The 21242-nt window shown below is 42.5% G+C and overlaps 1 protein-coding gene across 1 annotated transcript in view; it reads left to right on the top strand.

Moving 5' to 3' along the window:
- Positions 1 to 21242, top strand: part of pcxb (pyruvate carboxylase b) — a 219111-nt gene that overhangs the window by 192123 nt on the left and 5746 nt on the right. Inside the window, exons 20-24 of the mRNA XM_058066386.2 lie at positions 5366 to 5523; positions 8248 to 8334; positions 13966 to 14145; positions 17028 to 17202; positions 17415 to 17488. Coding sequence (XP_057922369.2) covers positions 5366 to 5523; positions 8248 to 8334; positions 13966 to 14145; positions 17028 to 17202; positions 17415 to 17488 — 674 coding nt within the window. The remainder of the gene's footprint in view (positions 1 to 5365; positions 5524 to 8247; positions 8335 to 13965; positions 14146 to 17027; positions 17203 to 17414; positions 17489 to 21242) is intronic.

Here is a 21242-nt window from a genome sequence, read left to right as displayed (position 1 = left end):
CTGCAAAGACATGCAACACAAACAATTACCAATTACAAGGAAACAAATTAATTTTACAATTAAAAGGAAAAAAAAACAAAGAAACAAAAGAAAGCCCCTCCTTCCCACCCTCCATACTAGACACACACAAACACACACACAATCACACAACCACACACAGTAGGGAGACATGTCATGGCACTGAGGATCAAGGAAACGCCACCTTTGGGGCCGTCCACACTGGGAGGAGCCGCAGGCCGTGCCATCGGGGGACCAGCACCCGGGGCCCCCGACTCCGACAAACGGGCGAACCCCCACATTAAATAGAGGAACCCGCAGCCGGCCGGGTCGAAGGGACCCAAGGATGGCACCCCCTCAGCAGACCCGACACGGCCCCCAGTGTGGAGGACCCCCCCCCCTGAGGAAACACTGGAGTTAAAAGCTGAAGGCTAAGAGCATAAAATGGGACTAAAAAGATAAAAACATTAGAAAATATTAGTTAAAAGCCTGATTAAAAAGGTGTGTCTTCAATCTTTTTTTTTAAATAAAATAAATAAACTATATTAGGGGACGGCACGGCGGACTAGTGGTTAGCGCGCAGACCTCACAGCTAGGAGACCAGGGTTCAATTCCACCCTCGGCTATCTCTGTGTGGGTGCGTGCATGTGTGGGTTTTCTCCGGGTACTCCGGTTTCCTTCCACATTCCAAAAACATGCTAGGTTAATTGGCGACTCCAAATTGTCCATAGGTATGAATGTGAGTGTGAATGGTTGTTTGTCTATATGTGCCCTGTGATTGGCTGGCGACCAGTCCAGGGTGTACCCGCCTCTTGCCCGAAGACAGCTGGAATAGGCTCCAGCACCCCCGCGACCCTTGTGAGGATAAGCGGTAGAAAATGAATGAATGAATGAAACTATATTAGGAAAGCAGGAAGTGAACAAATGTAACAGTTACTGATTGTAAAAGTAACCAGATGGAGGGGTAGGATTTAATAAGCTTTGCTTCTTCCTACTCCTTTTGGACATGTGGAACTGTGAACTGATTATGTGATGCACTTAATTGGAATCTGATGCATGTTCAAATGAAATAAAACCATTACCAACCATTACCATATGAATATAAATATTAACATTAATATAACCTTGTATTATTTCACAATTGTCAATGCATTTTTGAAATGGGAAGTGAAGTGAGAATGAATGTCAAGGTGACAGGCATAGTACATTCAAGTCTATATTTTGGATCACAAAAAAGGCTTGCTGCATTATCAAAGTTTTGAAGACCTGCATGCAGAACAACAAATGCATTAGCAAGGGCAAAGGTGCATGATTGACACACATTATTCCCAGGCCACATCTGGCCCCCGGGCCTTGGTTTGAGACGTGCCCCCAAACACAAAGCCGTGCTCCCAAAAGTGTTTACAGACAACCGGTTCCACCTCAGGCAACCTCCACTTGGCTGTTAGGTACACATTTGCTTTCCCTGCACATGTTCCTGCCAGCTTCTATCCCCCCCGCACTCGCTGCCAACCCAATAAGCAGCCTCCATTCCTTGACTCGTTATTATTTAGCAGCCAATGTCTTCTAGCGTATTACATGAGGGAACAGACTTTTGAATTTCTTCAAACCTGTCACCTCATGCTCTGTCCTTCCTTTGAATGCCACTGCCTCTCTCCTTTTCATTAGCGCAGCCTTGAATGCTTCAGAATATTCCCGAACGTTCCTGACCTTAGTCTGTTTTCGCTTGCATTCACATACACAGCCTCCTCTCGTCTCTCTCTCGCACACACACACACACACACACACTCCCCCACCTTTTTTCCATCACATCAGGCTACCAAGCAATAATGAGTAGTTTGCAGTGTGCGCTTCTTCCTCCTTCACGTCGTCTCTCCATCTTCCTCCTCCTTTATGCCTGGCTTGCACTCCGTAGCATTGCAATTAACGGCACTTTACACGCACGTTTCAATAACCCCACAACCCCCAGCCTCCTCCGACTCCAAACTCACCCCCACCCTTGCTGACTTTGTCCACCCTCTTGGCAACTAGCTCACTGTTTGTTTGTCCTGGAGACATGTCCTAAACAGACTGTTAAATCGTTTCAAATGTTTCTGTTTATCAGCACACACACACATTCAGCACACTAGATTGTACTATTCCCGCACTCTTAATTAGACAAATCAACTGCGGAGAGAAGACAAAATGTCGGTACTCGTCCGTCAGCTTGGTATCTTTCCTGAAATCAGTGCGTATCAAGCATAGCGTACACTCTCACTCATCACGGTCCACACAAGCTGTGAGCGCTCAGTGGTTGCAGAGGGCACACATGTCACACATCATCAGGAGTTCCTCCTGCACTAAAAGTGCTACATAGTGTCTGTATGCTCCCCAATCTGTACTGAGGCGGTACTCATCTCATCAAGTACAGCGGGTTGGGACTTAGGCTTTGGCCACTGACCGACAGATGATCACATTGCCTAGAAAACTCACCACATCTCACTGCCAAGGTCATCCCAACTTAGAGTTCTACTTCAAGATAGGCTATGAAGGTGAATGACGGCAAGTCAATTGATGTCGAGAACTGGCAACCTGGTGCAAACAAGTACAGCCATGAACACACTAAGAAAGTGACATATTTACAACAATAATAGCATTATTACACAACACATAATGTTGTGTTGGGATGAGTGTATGTTTTACTGACAGTCAGCGTGCTTTTTGCACACTAAAAAGCCTGAAAAGCCTGCACACAAGAAAAACCATACTATTATTCTAAGATTCATAGTGACGCATCGGAACAAGCCAGATAGGAATTATTAACACTGCAGTAGCAGCCAGCGCCAGGTTGGCTACTATGGTAAACGGTCTTTCACTTCCATAGCACTTATCCACCTCCAAGGCACTGTTAGCACATTCACCTACTGATACTTATAGGTTATCCTATAAGTATCCTATAAGTATCAGCACTATTTAATCATGAGCTTATTATCACATACTATTTAATCAAAAGACCATTTTGTTTCCAGAAAATGTTCAGTTTATTACATGTATTATATCTAAACAGTGTAAACACAACAATTGCAAAAATATTTCAACAATAATATTTTATCAACAGTCTTATCTTATCAATGTCTGACAATTAAAGTTCCATTAATCAAGTTTGGGTTTTTTGGTGACTGGAGAAGCACTAGGAATATTTATAGTGTGTGTTCACGCTTGTGCGCTGTTCTCTGATTGGTTGTTTCACGGTCACGATACCAGAGCAGCGCGCTCTGAGTGGACAGCTACGGGGGCTGATACTGGACATGGTTAAACTCTATATTTTATCAGTAACACTGCCCTGGGCTTTGACACAGTATCATTTCGGCCTTTTCCCGTATCATTCATGGGCGGTTTCTAGGGTACAGGGACAATTAATACTGTAGTATGTGATAATTGAACATGATCACGACAGTATTGTAACATTTGTGCCATTAAGTTTACCGATATCTGACAAGGCCAATGGTGGCCTTCAGAACTGTGAACAAGCTGACTCTATGTCCTTGAGTGTTCCAGCAAAAGGCTTCAACACGAGTCGGTGTAATGTAAAAAATATTTCACAATCAATTGAAAAATCACAGAACAGCGGAACATGATATCAGACAATGCGTTGCAGTGAAGCGGAAGTTTAATATTTAAACATTCAAGCACATCCAGTGTTAATTTTCATCATGGAAATAAGACGATTAACATGTGTTTTGGTGTCATGGCTACGTTAAGGTAGCAGCAATGATGCTACCTTAAAAAAGCAGGTTATACCTGAGGCCGAAGTCATTTCTGCGATGATCAGAGTGACTGAGGAGGACTTCCAGTAGATGGCCCCTCATCCTGATAAACCGCTGAAGGTGATCCAAAATATATCACTGCATTGAAATATAGTATTAGTATATAGCATTAAGATTAATATATGCCTTTATTCGTCCCTCAGTGGGGAAATTTGTATTGCACAGCAGCAAGAGTACAGAGTCAGTTAGCAGTACAAAATACACAATATAGAAAAATAATATAAACAACCCAAGTATTAACAAAAATCAACAGTTTTTCCCAGAGTTATATACAATACAGTATGTAGATAATATGAAACGAGATGAGATATATGACCAGTCTATACACTATTATATACACAATCAAAACGTTCAGTTAGGAAAACAAATGAACCACAGTTAGCCTTTAGCCATCTGGTAAAGTTAGCTTATTTTATCACATGCATGTCATAATATGCGCGACATAAAGTGATGATATAGCTCCATACCGTCTATCTTTGGTCTATTTCTTCTATTCTTTATCCTTCTAAACTGTGACTTTCTCCTTTCCATGATGTTTGGCTGACACAAAGTAGTGACACTTAATCATTATCTCCCACCATTGACAGTCAAGGCTAAACCTTCACATATTGACGCACAAATTAGCTCCTTTTTAATTAACATTTTCTTAGCCAGGTGACGCTTTTTCAGGCCTCTTAGTTTGCAATACTGTATACCAAACTTTCTACAATATTAAGAATTCATATTAATATGGGCTGTACGGTGGATGAGTGGGTAGAAAGCAGGCCACAAAGCTTGTCTTTCATATTGTATCTCTACTTAAAACCTCATTAAGATCCAAATGTCCCAAAGGTCAAATGTAGCTATTTTTCAACTTGTCTTAAGGTTTTTATTCGGTCTGTGTATATCGAGGCCACTGACTGATCCGTGTACTCGCTTCTTCATGTGTCAAAGACGTGGCGTGATGGATGCGTGGAGGAGTGTAACCGAGCGGAGAGCTGCAAATAAACAATGGCGTATTGACCCGTGGACTCGTTCGCTCGGCTCCATCATCTTTAACATTTATTGCACCATTAAGCTTTAAGACACAAGGATAAATCACCGCAGGAAAATCAGCCATCGTGGCAATTGAGCATATTGTGTGCATCTCATTTAGATGTCACACACACCTTACACGGCTGGCGAGGGATGTTTTCAATAGGAGCAACATGTTACTTTTAAAGAATGAGGTGGGGGGTGTAGTTAGTCTTATTGCTGTATTCACACCCTGTTAGGTCACTGAAATTACTTGAGTGCACTTCATCATTGACCAATATGTCATGTAAACTATGTTCACTGGTCTGTAAGTCCATATTTAGGTCTAGACATCATGCAATATCAATACTATATTTCAGAAATGCCTCAGCTGACTTGATGGAGAATGAATGATCTTTTTATATGAAAGCAATAAAAACACTGACTGTATGGAGACCGCATCTAACTTGATAATAACAATACATATTAAGTGTTGTCGGGTTTCCTTGCTGGAATACATTTGAAAATATTTCCTTGTAGTTTTAAAGATGTGTTGTTGTTGTTGTCAGGTATTGTTCTGGAGAAGGTGTTTGACTACAGCGAATACTGGGAAGTGGCCCGCGGCCTCTACGCTCCATTTGACTGCACGGCCACCATGAAATCCGGCAACGCCGACGTCTACGAGAACGAGATACCCGGAGGACAGTACACCAACCTCCACTTTCAGGTGCCCCAAAGCTATTCTTGTCCGCACCCTCTGCCCATTCTCAAGATAAATGAAGTGAAATGGCTTTTTAGCGTCACAGCCGACCTGTGAAATTGAGCTGATGTAAACACAGGCAGCACTTGTGTGCCTGTAGGTCCAAGTTTCAGCACACGGTGCATTCATTTTACATGTCACATTGCCTAATAATAGTACCTCTTCTTTCTGGGAGCCGTGGTAATGTGTCACACTAACGACAAATACTTCATCAGGTACGGTGGCCAACCGGGGCAAATGCCAGTGTATGGAATCTTTTTTTTTTCCCCCTTTCACCCACAGTACCAAAATGTGCACGTATATCTGCACTTGATGCGGCATTAATGTGGAAATAAGTTGTTTAGGCAATATACTGTATGTATTCATGGTTATGAAACATGTTCTCTTATTACGACGGGGCATATTAGGTATTTGGTATACCTTATATATATATATATATTTTTTTTTTATATTAGGGTGCATCAAAAAACACAATTATTGAATTTTGATATGGCTGGATACTAAACGTGTTCCAATATATGTAGAAACAACACATACAAAATATTTTTCCAATACATGATTATTTAGGGGTGCCACCATACATACTGTTTTTGTGGAATAAAGTGGTGAACAGTGCTCAATCGCCATGAATTGTTATTTAAATATGTTACTATTGCCCCTTGTGTTTACAATAAAATACAAATAAAGTAAAAAAAACTTTATATGTATGTAAAAATATCCATCCCTGCTACATAAAATTCAGGGTAAGGCCGTGTGAACATGTCCCATTTACCGCCATTCATTTTGTCAATCGGACAAATGAATGTTGAATCTTGAAATTTGAATTCTGAGAATCTGAACCCAATCTGCCCAAAGAGAAAACAAATATATTTACTTTAATAACCCTATAAAAATGATGTTGTATAGAAGTTCATTGTACTCAACATTTCCAGGTCAACATTTTGGCAATTAGACTCGAAATTGCACATTTTCTGAAATTTTACAAAAGTTTGTGTGAGGTGGCACCCCTAAATTTCAATGGATTTCCTCAAAACTTTGCAAAAGACATTTTTATGTTCATTAGAAAAAATGAAATGCCAGCCAAATTGATATTATGAAATTAAAATTTCCCATTCAAATTTGATATATATATAGAACCACTGCAATGTCCAAACTATGTGTATATGTATTTGTAGATCTGTATTTGTACAATATGTGGTGTTGTTGTTATATGTCATTCTTTTTTTATGCCCTTGCGTTGTCGAAGGTCTCTCCACTGCTAAAAAGCAGATCCAATATCTGTCGGCTGCCTTCACCACCTGCCCTTGTGAAGAGAGAAAGAACAGGGTGCAAGTGTTGATTATTGATAGCTTCTCCGAGACTACGTGTGCACTCGACAGATGTGTGCGTGTGCATGAGACAGCCATGAACGCCACTCCCCCTTTTGCATTCCAAAGACAATTCTCATACAGTTTCAATCATAATTGTGAAGAATCCGTACAGTCTGTTCTCTGTTCTCTGAAAGCACTATAACATAGTAACATATGCTAGCCCGGGGGGGTAAGGTGTGGCCCGTGGGCCACATCAGGTCCGCCAAAGTTTTTTTCTGAACCCTTTAACTTCGTAGCCATACCCAGCAACATAACTTGCAGTGCTATTGTGGCATGCTTGAGTCGTACAGGAAGTAGTCAGATGCCATCTGTAGCTTGTACAAAATGGCCACCCGAATAACACAACACGTCAACATACATGTGACGCACAATGAAACCTACTGTACCTACTGCACCATGTGGTCATACTAATACATATGTACATACCCTGTAGTTATGCCGCAAGGCTTGCTGGGTAGCTGGGTAGCTGATTGCAAATATTTTATATTGTACTGTAAGTTAACATACAGGGACGTTAGTATAGTCTTGATGTCAATGTTTCTTTGGCCATTGCTTATATTGTTGTTGACACTGGACTACCCAGCATGCCTTGCGGGTACTTATAATGAATACACTTATTATAATTACAAATCATTTTCATGGGCGGCACGGCGGTCAAGTGGTTAGCGCGCAGACCTCACAGCTAGGAGACCAGGTATCAATTCCAAAAACAAATTTATTTAATCCACCCTCGGTCATCTCTCTGTATGGAGTTTGCATGTTCTCCCCGTGCATGCGTGGGTTTTCTCCGGGTACTCCAGTTTCCTCCCACATTCCAAAAACATGCTAGGTTAATTGGCGACTCCAAATTGTCCATAGGTATGAATATGAGTGTGAATGGTTGTTTGTCTATATGTGCCCTGTGATTGGCTGGTGATTAGTGGCACTGTAAAAAAAAAAAAGGATTCCACACTGGTGACCTGTTTACTCCGCACACTTGAATGTGATGACATGGCACCATCGAATGAACTGTAACATAACGTGATCGTGTGTTCTGTACAACTTCAGAGCATCAGCCTGAGAGCAGTAGCAAAAGAATACAATGCACCATGATCAGCTCCACTTCTGTGATGCATGCAGTTAGATTACCACCACTACCCCCACCACCACCAGCGCTATAGTAATGTGTGTAATTGATAACACAGTTCTCGTCTTGGGTCTCATGCAGTTGGACCTAATGTTATGGCTGGTGCATGCATGTGGGTGAGAAGTGTTTTATCCCACTTTGACCCAATCTCCACATGGAAGTAATCATGTCGTTGTTGTTGTTATGTGACTACAGGCACACAGCATGGGTCTGGGGAATAAGTTCAAGGAGGTGAAGAAGGCCTACACTGAAGCCAACAAGCTACTAGGAGACCTCATTAAGGTGAGATGTGTAGAAAACACCTACAGTGTTTTAACCACGGTGGCGTCTTCCTATTTCAGCTCAATTTGATGTTGCAAAGAAGTTAACGATATAATACCTCGTCTTTTTCCTTATCAAGCTGACCTTTCTATTTTTACACCTTGGCTGCTTGCTCTCCTTTCATGTTGGAGCTTGTGGATTTTCTTATTGCTCTTTCCTCTTCCACTGTCTTTTTATAGACACTCAGTCCCATCTCTCTAATTTCCTCTCGCCTCCCCCCTCTGCTTCTCACCAAGTCCCCCCGGCCGCCGCTGTCCATTCAATTAAAGCTCGTTGGCCCTGCGCATGCCAACTGGATGTGCCTGCGGGGTCCAGACGTGCACTCTACTGTGTCCCGTTAGCACCGCAGTGGCCACATCTCTCGCACTGTTGGCCTGCTGATAACACACAGGGACAATATGCCCTGTGAAGAAGATCTAGTGGACACACACATTTGGAGGCGCACGTGTGCACTCCACTATAGAGACTAAATAAGTAGTTTATCCATCAGGGGTTGGACTATACCACTTAATAACAACTTTTTATATTGTTGGCCACAGAATAGAGGGGTCACTTTACATTTTTTTAACAAAATTAATAATATTAACTTTATTATCAATCTTCGGTGGGTCTCTGGTTTTTGCCTGGAAAAAAAAAATGTAATGCCCCAATGTCAGTGAAGGCACCTCAAATTCTTGTCTGCACCATTGGCCTGCTACTGTACCACAAGGTGCATGCCATATATCTGGGCAATTGGAGGACTTCAAGTGGAGACTTAACGTGACAATCCGTCGCATATATCTGCTGGAGAAGAAGAAGAGATAGCGTCCCAGCGCTGCAGCTAACGTTGCGTTGAAAACAGTCCCTTAACATATAACATAGATGAGAGGTTTGAGTTGAAACATTCATTGAGGAGTGGTAGGGGGTCCTGCAGCCAAACCAGTTGAGAACCACAGGTGTAAACAAAGTAGCATTGACGGAGTGTACGTCAATGTATGCCAGATGTATGTCAGACTGGCTGCAATGTATATCAGTCAAGTGACAAACGTTATATTGAGGATGGATGGAAGATACTACAACAACAACCTTTTCCAATGCTAATTATTATGTCTTGTGATTTATCATGTGATTCCATGTCTACATGAAACATTTTGTGTCTATTATAACTGTTTTAGAAGGTCATATACAGGTTTTCCAGGGTTCAATTCCACCCTCGGCCATCTCTGTGTGGAGTTTTTGTTAATTGGCGACTCCAAATTGTCCATAGGTATGAATGTGAGTGTGAATGATTGTTTGTCTATATGTGCCCTGTGATTGGTTGGCGACCAGTCCAGGGTGTACCCCGCCTCTCGCCCAAAGACAGCGGGGATAGGCTCCAGTTCCAACCTTGTGAGAATAAGCGGTAAAAAATGAATGTATGTGATCGGTATTGGCTGATTTCACTCATGGATGATCATATCGGCAGCATAAAACCCTGATGGGAACATCTCTAGTATTTATTTGCATGATGGCCACACAGTCAGGAGATCAGAAAGATCTAGGTTCAAATGTCTCTCTGCAGAGTCTGCATGTTCTCCCCTTGCATGTGTGGGTTTTCTCCAGGTATTTTAGTTTCCCCCACATTCCAAAAATATGCATGTTGGATTTATTGGTGACTTTAAAGGGGACGTTATAGGGATATTATAGTCATTTGTATTGAGTTCTGGACCCCTATAGAGCAGCTACACACAATAACCTGCACAGAAATTTCTTGGGTTTCCTGGTATGAATGTGAGCGTGAATGGTTGTTTGTCTATATGTGCCCTGTGATTGGCTGGCCACCAGTCCAGGATGTACCCCGCCTCTCGCACAAAGACAGCTGGGATAGGCTCCAGCACCCCCCACGACCCTTGTGAGGAAAAAGCATTAGAAAATGAATGAATGAATATACAGGTTTTCTATGCTCTAACTACAAATATAATCCATTTATTCATATTTATTTATTAAAATTGAAATGCCCTTATTGTGGTCGGGTCTGGAACCAATTAACTGCGATAAACGAAGGGCAACTGTATTGTATGCCCCCCCACTTCTACACAATGCAGTAGGAAACATGTCAGTAACAGTAACACCGCCATGAAAGGTCTGTTTATGCGACACATGAGACACTCTTAATTGCATCCAATTGAAAGTGTCTTTCTTTTCACTTACGTCTCCAAAGTGATGACAACTTGTTTTGTGTATGTTAGCACGCCGGCTGTCACCTTACTCGAGTCATTAAAGGCAACACACAAACAGGTCCAGGTGCAACACTGCCTTGTATTGCCTGCAGATGTCCATGCCTGCTGTCAGTCTGACACGCCCCCACCCCTTCCCATCAGCATCATCCATCCATCCATACATCCTCCCTTTTCTTCCTTTTTTGCCCATTTTCACTTCACTCCACTTTCATTTGGTCTCCACTGCGACATCTCTCTCCCTCATTTTGATTAGACGCTCTACTCATATCTCTAATCTGTTCGTCGTTCCTCCACTCTTCCTCCTCCACCTCTCTCTCGGAGCGTCTCGTTATCGCTCCTGTCTGCTGTCTCCTCCTTCAGTGACAGGTACCATTCTTCATTCTGCCGCTTGCCTGCCTGCCTCTACACACACAGGGAGAGAGAGTTGTTTATTTGCCTTCTCTCTCCCTTACCTTTGTTGGCACACACACACACACACACACACACAGATGAACTCAAGACGAAAAGGAAACATGAAGTTATCAAGAACAGAAACACGTAGTGGAGTTGGACGGCTCTTTTGTATCAAGTGTGATAACATAAGTGCGTATAAGGTGATGCGTTAAAATGTCCCTGAGGGTGGGAATGAAGAAGAGCATCACGATGCGTACATACAGTAGATGGTGATGAGCAGTAAATGTGGACTGGAGGTGTGAAGGACGATGATGAGGGAGAACCTGAGAAAGCGGAATGAATGAGCTGATGAAGGAAGAAGAAAGTAGCATGAGGACGTGGATGTTTATTAGAGAGATCATCAGGAAAATGAGCCAATTTCACTCAATTGGTCTGAAAATGATTTATTAACTAGAAATAATGAGAGATGCTCAGTATTGGCCTTCAGTTTAGACTAATGACATAAATGCCATATTTATTTTAAACATTTTCTCTCAACCAAATAGTGATGAAAAAATTATATGCCCTATCAACCAGGAAGACAGGCCAGTCATAATCATTTCACCCAAAAATCCAATAAAGCTGATAAAGCTGCACGTTTCTTCATCCGCATAACATTTTAGTGGCTCATTGAACACGTCACGTATGAACGCTGCATGAACAAAACATCGATTTAGAACAGGGGTCTCAAACTCGCGGCCCGCGGGCCAAATGCGGCCCGCAAGACACTAGTATGAGGCCCCCACCTTGATACCAAAGTTTAATGTTGAAATGGCAGCTTAAAGCTGTGTGCACACCGGACACAATTAACATGATTTTGCCCCGCCCATACTGTTACCCTACCCTGTTACCCCGCCCTGTTTTGCTTTGGATTAGCAATGAAGCTAAAGGCTTATGACGCTGGGTACAAATAAATGCAGAAAATGATTTGGAATAAAACAGAAAATACACGTCAAGATAAAGCATCTCATCAAACATGTTGTTAAAGTTACGACGCTGCTCCCAGAGGGAACTGAGTACGATGCTAACTTGCTAATTGGGTAAAATTATTAAAAATAATTTCTCTACCAACTGTATGTGGTTTCTTACGTTTTTCTTATTTGCTGTTTTATTATTATTTTACTTATTTATTACTGATTGGTTGATTTATTGTCTTTATTCTTAATTTGTTTATTTATTTATTTTTTTATCTTATTTTGTGTATAGAAAAATAAAAATTAAGATATTTGAGAACAGTGGAATCTTTTATCAGATATTTTGGTGTGGAAAACCGGAACCAAAGTACTGAAAAAGTGTAGAGTATAGCAGAAGCAAAAGCATTGAAGATTGTTTTTTTTATAGATTTTTTTCCAGTTTTTAATGAATGCGTTTTGGGGTTTTTTTGAAAACCTGATGCGGTCCGGCTTCACCCAGAACCTAGCTCCGGTGGCCCCCAGGTAAATTGAGTTTGAGACCCCTGGTTTAGAAGTTTTAAAGGAGCCGCCCTCCCTTACATAACCAGTGCTTTCATGGTAAATTGCATACATACAATCCGAAGGTGAAACTTGCTGTGCTATGTTCATTTTTTCCTCATAAACCTTCATTGTGATGTTCTCATGTGGGCTTAAAGTCTATAATTGCATTCTTTCTATATGCTGTGGGAGGAGGCATGGGTATTGTTTACATGTTATACGACGCCGGTGCCAAATCGATACTTTTGAAACAGGAGCAGCATGAGAACATGATAAAGAGGTGCGTTTAAATGTGGCTGTGGATGAGAACACGCAGAATTTGGGGGTGTATGAGGACGGGCATGATTTGACAGATGAGTTAAAGTGATGAGAGAGAGAGTGAGAGAGAGCAGTGTGCTGCAAACGGAGGAGAATTCCTCAGTGTAGCGATGCATTCGATGTTTCCTCTTAATTATTCATACTGTCGTGTTGATGCGCATAGCTTGTCAGAAAAATCCAAATACAAGCCAATGAAAACGATGCAGGGATATCCTAAGCTGTATTCTAAATGACGACATCCTGATGTTGCAAAAGGTGGTGAAGTGATGAGAAGTCGCCAAGCAGAAGAGTGATGATTGGCTGTGTTTTGGTGTGAAGACAAACGCGGCTAGTTAGCAGCGCCAGAGAGCGTCATCCTTCATGGAGACACACAAGAAAACAAAGAGCAAGCAGCCCTTTAACTTGGCAATAAAGTAGCAGTGAATGGCCTCAGGAGATGCTGTTAACAATGGACCAAGGCGACTTGGGATGCACAGTCACGCTGCTGTCTGCGTCTACTTTTTTTATTTTTTATTTTTTTTAAACTTGACTCTGCAGTGTGATTGTGTTCCACGTTTCTCCGGGTCCCGTTTAATAGCCTCTCTGGAGATTTCTGCCACTGCTTCCAATCCCTGGAGCATTCCTGTAAACAACCATTCTCTTCAAAAAAAAAAAAAAAAGAGACAAAGAATGTCATTATCTGGTTTATTGCCAAAACCAATCAAAGTGAACTTTTAAAAAGTGTCTGGCACATCGATTGTGCTGACAGTTTGTTTTAATTGTCTCACTAAGTGACACAAAGTTAAGTGACTGTTGGATATTCGTCACCCGTTCTCATTCTTTATTCAGTCGTTCAGTTCATCACCAAGAAAAGGTCCCAAAACATTCCTGTCATTTTTCTTTATCATTTCCTAGTGAAAGCTGCGTGGGTTTGTAGTCGCTACCCGGTCAACCGACTTGAACCTTCCCTTCTTAAATGGCCCACAAAGCAGCATGAAGAGGAAGAGTCTCTTCATTAACGTTTGCCATCGATACTTCAGTGTCCCACTCAGTCCACAAAGACTGCGCTCATCACCATTATGCAAATGAGAGTTGATTTAGATAATGGTTTGCCGTGAGAGATAAACAACAACCACATGTGATTTTAATGTATGTTTTGATTTCTGAAATATCTGTCCACTTATACGTTAGAATAAAAAATGTGTCTCCCTCAGGTGACCCCATCGTCTAAGATCGTGGGGGACCTGGCTCAGTTCATGGTCCAGAATGACCTGAGTCGGGCCGAGGTGGAGGAGAGGGCTGATGAGCTGTCCTTCCCGCTGTCTGTGGTGGAGTTCCTGCAGGGTCACGTCGGAATACCACATGGAGGATTCCCAGAACCTTTCAGATCCAAGGTATCCCAGCCCGCACGCACACACTCGCAAATTGTATGTCCATGTTGGTAATTGGTGCCGCATCATCAACATGAGCTTCCTCCTCCTTTTTTAGTTGTGCAAATGTAACCATGGGATATGTTATAATATGACATATTAATAAGCATGTCAAAAACAGATGCATCAAAATAAAAATCTGATAATGTAGCACATTTCTCGCATTGGAAGTATAAATCCCCGAGAGAGACGAAAAGCTCTTCTCACCCCACCCCCCCCTTCAGCTTTCTGTCAGTTTTTGCTTTGTTTGTTTGGCCCTCTCCGTAGATAGCATTCCAGCTACCATCCGAGTATTTGCCATTCCCTCAGCAATCTTTGACCATCCATGCAAGCCCAAGTCTTCCCGAGTCACAGTTCTCTTTCTTCCAAGCTGGCAGCGTCATCTTTCAAACCACCTTGTCCGCTGAGTATGTTAGCATCTCAGAGGTTCTGTTGCCGACACGGCACGGCAGGGTGGTATCAGCCTCACCCCGGGCTCTAGCTGCGGGCCGTTTGTGCACGCAAAGCACGGAGCATGTCATGTTTCTTTAATGAAGCCCGAAATAGTTAGCGAGCGGTCATTCCATTCATTGCATCACACGCCATCGTTCCGCAGTCACACTTTTGGCTTATGCGCTAGCCTTGTTAATTGTCAAAGGAAGAGCAAACAGCCTTGAACGAAGGGTTTGTTTTCATTTGTTCAAGCAACCTCCTCAATGATACTACTTCAATGGGGTCGCCATCTTTTCAGTGTTTTGCTAGCGCACACAAGTCAGCTTGTGTTGAACCGCAGAAGCTGCGTGACTAACAGCATTGTACCATTGCCGCTTCTGTGTGCAGACCAAATGCTGATGTATTGTGTGTGTCTTTAAAAAAAGAAACTACTTGGAAAGAGGAGCTGTGCTGCTGGGTGGAAACCAGGCCATACATTCTCCACTCTATGTGTGTGTGTGTGTGTGCGCGCATGCTTGTATGTATTCACTCCACCAGTTGAAAAATTGGGAGAATCTACATTTTGTTCTCTTGGAGGTTCTAAATAGAGCTTTATCCATTCATTCATTTTCTACCGCTGATCCTCACAAGGCGGGGTACACCCGGGACTGATCACAGGGCACATATAGACAAACAACCATTCACACTCACATTCATACCTATGGACAATTTGGAGTCGCCAATTAACCTAGCATGTTTGTGGGAGGAAACCGGAGTACCCGGAGAAAACCCACGGAGAAAACTCCACGGGGAGAACATGCAATCTCCACACAGAGATGACAGACGGTAAAATTGAACTTGAGTCTCCTACCTATGAGGCCTGCGTGCTAACCATTCGACCGCCATGCAGCCCTAAATAGAGCTTCATTCATTCATTCATTTTCTACCGCTTTTTCCTCACGAGGGTCGCAGGGGTGCTAGAGCCTATCCCAGCTGTCTTTGGGCGAGAGGCGGGGTACACCCTGGACTGGTGGCCAGCCAATCACAGGGCACATATAGACAAACAACCATTCACACTCACATTCATACCTATGGTCAATTAACCTAGCATGTTTTTGGAATGTGGGAGGAAACAGGAGTACCCGGAGAAAACCCACGCATGCACGGGGAGAACATGCAAACTCCACACAGAGGGTGTGAATTTGAACCCTGGTCTCCTAGATGGCTTCATGGAGAACATCCACTGTTTGGAACTGATGTCCATTTTTGTAAACTTCCCTTGCCATCCATCCCCAAATGTTCAGATCAGGGGAAAAGGCAGGATAGTTCAGGTTAGTCATGACAACAAAAAGCCAATCAGATCCTCCAGCTCAGGGCCAGACTACCGACTGACGTTTTTGTTCCATAACCCTCAGGATCTTGCAAGAAGTTTCAACCTCAGCAGCAATGGCAGGCTGCTCTTTAAATGCCACCACATTTACAGAGAGAAAGCTTATTTCCCTTATCCAAGCATAGATCATGAAGATCATGATATGATACAAAAGTAACGTAGGGTAGAAGTTATATTACCTTTGAAAACACAATCAATAAAATCCCAACATGAATCCATGGTGCGGTTGGTAAAAACGATTAATGAGGTGCTTGGAGGACTGCATCCATCGGCATTGACTCATAACTTGTTGATGAATCGTCTGGAATGGCAAAGAATAGTCCAGATTCCTCCTCCATTTAATCCCAGACATGCTCCATAATGTTTGTGTCTGGTGATTGGTGGCTGGGCTGGCCAATCCCATAGCAACTTGACCTTCTTGGCTTTTAGGAACTCTAGTAGTAGTGGCTGAAGTATGAGAAGAAGCGTCATCCTGATGAAGAATGTGCCTTTTCTTGTGATTCAGAAGGGGTTTTGGTGTGTCTGTGTGGTGAGAATGAGAAAGTGTTGTTCCAAGGACGGAACGAAGGGACGTGTTTGTGAGACGGAGATGCATATATGGTGTTGGGGATTGCACTGCTGTCGATGTGTTCAGGTCAACAGAGTGTCAGACTCTGTGGGGATGCAACACGTCATAACACGGAGGTGTGGCGTGTGGCTCGCCGTGATGCACATGCGTTAAATATGCTAAAAATATCAACATCATCTAAAAGAAATGCGCCACACTATTTTTGACAGGACTAATATATGCGATATAAAATATATGAAATGTTGAGCGCTTTGTCAACCAAAGTCAAAAGCAGGTTGGTGCTTTCATGTGGACGTGTGAAGTGTAGTGTGAAGGCTTTACCAGCACTTAACACATCAGAAAGTCTTCCAAATCCCATGAGGATGTTCACATCGACAAAGCCTGTCTCTCCACTACATGAACCTGAACAATAAAAGCACTTCTTTTGTTTTATCACTAGAAGTTTTCCTTCTGACTTTGTATCTCCTCTTTGTCCAGGTGCTGAAGTCCCTCCCCCGCATAGAGGGCCGCCCTGGCGCCTCGCTGCCACCCATGGATTTCAAGGCCCTAGAGGAAGGGCTGCGGGCGGTGCACGGTGAAGACATCACCCCCGAGGACGTGATGTCAGCCGCCATGTACCCCAAAGTCTTCCAGGAATTCAAAGAGTTCACCTGTGAGTTTGGATAGCAACATCTTGCTTTCTCCCTGGGGTTCTCTTTTGTTGTTTTCATTCGCATCCTTGCTGCGCATTGAAATTTCATTTACTGAGATTTTAATTGTACTCTGGGGCAGGCAGCATACAAAAAGTCATTAACAGCTGATGTTTTTGCTTTCACTTGACCACAACATGCTCCATATTTCATAATCCTACTTCTTTATGTGCAGCTAACTTTGGCCCAGTGGATTGTCTCAACACCAGACTCTTCCTGGATGGACCAAAAATTGCTGAGGAGTTTGAGGTAACCTGAAATATCACCTCTTTCAACTGACATCACAGAAACACTTGCACATCCGACCCGAGGCAGGAAGTGACTTCATGCATATATTTGTGTTGTTAATATGGTGGCTATGAACTGGCAGATCAGCGATGGCCGAACATTTCATGCATGCAAAACTACTGTTGCCGCAATAATCCACACCGAGCTAAAACTCAACTCTGAACCCCTGATGTCACTTCCTGTCCACCTGCCACTCAGCTCCTCTCGGGAGCACATTTATAGCAACACACACAAGGACAAATCTTATTTATGTCTTAAATGTACTATGTGTACCATATTGGGTAATACGAGTGTATATGTGACTATAGGGTCATGTCTAGATGTTCTAATAATGTTAAAAACTATTCAGAAGGTTCAGTGCTATAAAAATATTTTACTTATAAATGAGGAATCCTAAATTGGGAAAATTCACTTATCATGGTTGGGTCTGGAACCAAGTAATTGCAATAAATGAGGGATTACTGTATGCGAAGGGTCAATAAAAATGAGCTGCAGGATGCAAATGGCCCCCATACCGCATGTTTGGACACCGCTTGAGTAGGAGGACAGTTCAATGATGGACTGCAGTGTACAATATGCCGCTCCTTTATGCTGAGCTTAAGTGACTCTATAGTCCTTCAAGCCCATCTCTACAACAAACAGCCCGCTCAATATGGTAGCACTTAAAGCAACGGGCTAGAAGAACACAGCCAAACTTAGCAGTTTTATACAGAAATGTTGCACGCTGTCTTGGGTGTGGTACGACAATGTGCTGGGTCATTCCGTGGAATCAAGTCCTCAAAGTGGCTCCTAATTGGGTTTGGTTTGGTTTGGAGGAAATGAATGACAAAAACGGAGGTTCGGTAGTATAGGAAGTTTAGTTTTCTGTTTTTTTAAAGAGATGTAGAATTTATCAAGGTCTTTGTACATGTCAGCGAGTCATCAATCTTTCATTGCCTTTATGCTCCTGCTGCAATATTTAGTCCTCATTTGTGAAATGAACACATGCACATCCGTCTTGATGAATAATTTCTCCTTTCTGATGCTATCAATATTCTCATTTCATCTACTCATTACATACACACACACACACACACACACACTCACAGCGTGAGCAGCCAAAGGCGAGCGTGTTTCATTTCACGGCAACAGAACGGCTGCAGGTTGGTGTTAATTGATTTTTATATTGCTCGGGACCCGAGGAGCAGCACTACATCGCTGCGGTGTTATCAAAGATTCAGCAGCTGCATTGATCGCTCACACATGCTATTGACCCAAACTCTAATACCCCCCACCAACCACAACCCCTCCTTTGCCATCTCTTGTCCATCACAGGCTTCATCCTTGCAGTCACACAAAGCAGTACATTAAACTAAAGTGACAACAATTGGACATAAAAGCAGCTTCTTATCCTACAAATGATACCAATACATACAGTACTTCACTGGAAACATGACTTCATGGTATGAAACCAGCATCTCAGTTGTCACTCCAACCCTGGCAAGTATTGTATTAGTTTTCCACACCTTCTTCTTTGTCATTTTTTTCCAGCGCTTCCCTTTTGTTGTCCGACTCTGGGTATTCCCTCCAGATCAGGTCCTATTAGCGCAGACAAGCAGTGAGAGACAGACTGAAAGCGCGTCAAAAAGTGACAACTTTCATTGCTTTGTAGCAGCGTCACTTTATGGCCTGTGAAAGGCTGGGGGAGGGGGGCATCTACATCGAGGAACTGCTGATACAGTCATGTTTCTTCTTCATTATGTCTTCTTATCAGCATTTGTGGGACAACATAAATGATAACTCCACAGTACCCTAAATCCTCCAATTACAGGTGCCGTCTGCCTTGGTTAGGTACTGCATGGAGGCGCTAACACGCCCGACTGCAAGTCAACTCCCCACACGACACAGGCATGCGTATTAGTTACATTTGTTGTTAGTTAATGGTAGTGATTTGGTAAACGCCACCGCAACGGAGTGCGGCCAGTGCAGTTTGCAATTTTCATAAGCAGCACAGTGTGGCATAGTGCGGCGCACCCACACCTCCGTCCCTCCCACCAGAACAAGTGGCAAAGAGGGAGGAGAGAAGGCGTGAGAGAGTATAACACAGCCCAGTGAAATCTTAACCAATCAAATGAACGCCTCTCAATGCCTTTAAATGGGCAGGGCCCACTGGACTGCACATCAGAGGCCACCATGCGCGTCATGCACCACATAGACCACCTCATGGGACACCTCATCTGTTCCTGACAGTTACATTAAACACAGCAGCAGGCTAATCCAGGCATCTTGCTTGTTTTGCAACTGCATTCCTGCTCTACATCACCAAATAGGAGAACCTTTGATTTTTATTCTCGGTATCTCCTCATCTTTCTTGAGGAAAAAAGGCGGTAAAATGAAACAGATTTTAACACCCAATGTTTCTATATATATACATGTTTTAGTTGATATATATTTCTTAGCTGATCATTTAGTTTAATTTCTGGGGCGTTTTCATCCTTTAGGCAGTCACCTAACATACACCTTATTTGGTTAAATCAAATTTTTCCATTCCTGTTTGATTTTACAATTACTGTAAGACATTCCTCCCCTTTTCCTGTCCCTCACAGTCTTGCCTGGAAATATTGTAACCAGAAATATTCAGCTGCTGACAGTGTGTTTTGATTATGTAAGTAAGGTTTCAGTTAAGCATAAGAAGTGTAGGTTTGAGTCCAATAATAAATGTTGTTTTTATCTCACTTTTAGACAAAGCTTCTAATGGCCCTATACGTAGTTCGCCTTCTGATCCCACACTGTTGGTAAATGATTGACAGTGTGAAACACCTCCCATTTCTTGTTCTTTGCAATCCCTGGGTTCTGTGTTGTTGCTAGATTGTTTGCAAAATGACAAACACACTTAACATACACCACAGTCAAAACATATAATGTACACATATTTATAAAAAATATCGAAATCTCACAGTCTTCAAGTCAAGTCAGTTACACACGACTGTATGTGTAATCAATACAAAACACATTCGTAAAAACAATAGCATGTGCTCAACTTTTCTGTCATACAATTTTATGTAAAGGATCATTGAGATGACAAACCCACAATACTCTTCATGAATTTAGAAAGTACACAAATACTATAAACCTACCACGCACTACACAACACTAATACTGCAGATGGACAATATTTATTTACGACCATATTCAACTACGCAACATATCAATCAACAATGCAAATAGTTTCCCTTACTACTGTAAAGTGTGGACAAATAATATTTGTTGGCAAATAAAAAAATACTGCATAAAGCACTTAAAGCGACTGTGCTGCCTTTTGCAACACCATCCTGAGTGCTGTATTTTCTATGAAGCACATGTGAGCTTCCATACCCGGTGGATGTGCTTATCCAGTTCATTCATTAGTGTGGTCGTTTTGTAATGAGAAGGGAATACCGCCACAATCCTTATCTGTGTCTAAGGTGGGAATATGCGTGGAGCTTTGCAAATCGCTGTGTATAATAAAATGTCAACCTGAATCTTCGCTTATTGTTTAGCAAACCGAGACAGGTGCTTTGTTTCCTGTTAATTGTGTAGCCTGTTATTTGTGTTCATTTTTACCCGTGCGATACATAAAAGCTCAACCATTTCATTTTTAGAAAAACAGTTCACACCACAAACACTTAAATGTGGAAAACAAACGAGCATAAAACAAACTTAGCACCTTTTTGAAAGTGAACATATCTCTCCTCCA

This window comes from Doryrhamphus excisus, linkage group LG2, assembly GCF_037039965.1.
Source record: "Doryrhamphus excisus strain RoL-2023G ecotype Guam linkage group LG2, RoL_Dexc_Guam_v1.1, whole genome shotgun sequence".
In the NCBI taxonomy this organism is placed as follows: domain Eukaryota; kingdom Metazoa; phylum Chordata; class Actinopteri; order Syngnathiformes; family Syngnathidae; genus Doryrhamphus; species Doryrhamphus excisus.
This window is presented reverse-complemented; position numbering and strand designations above follow the sequence as displayed.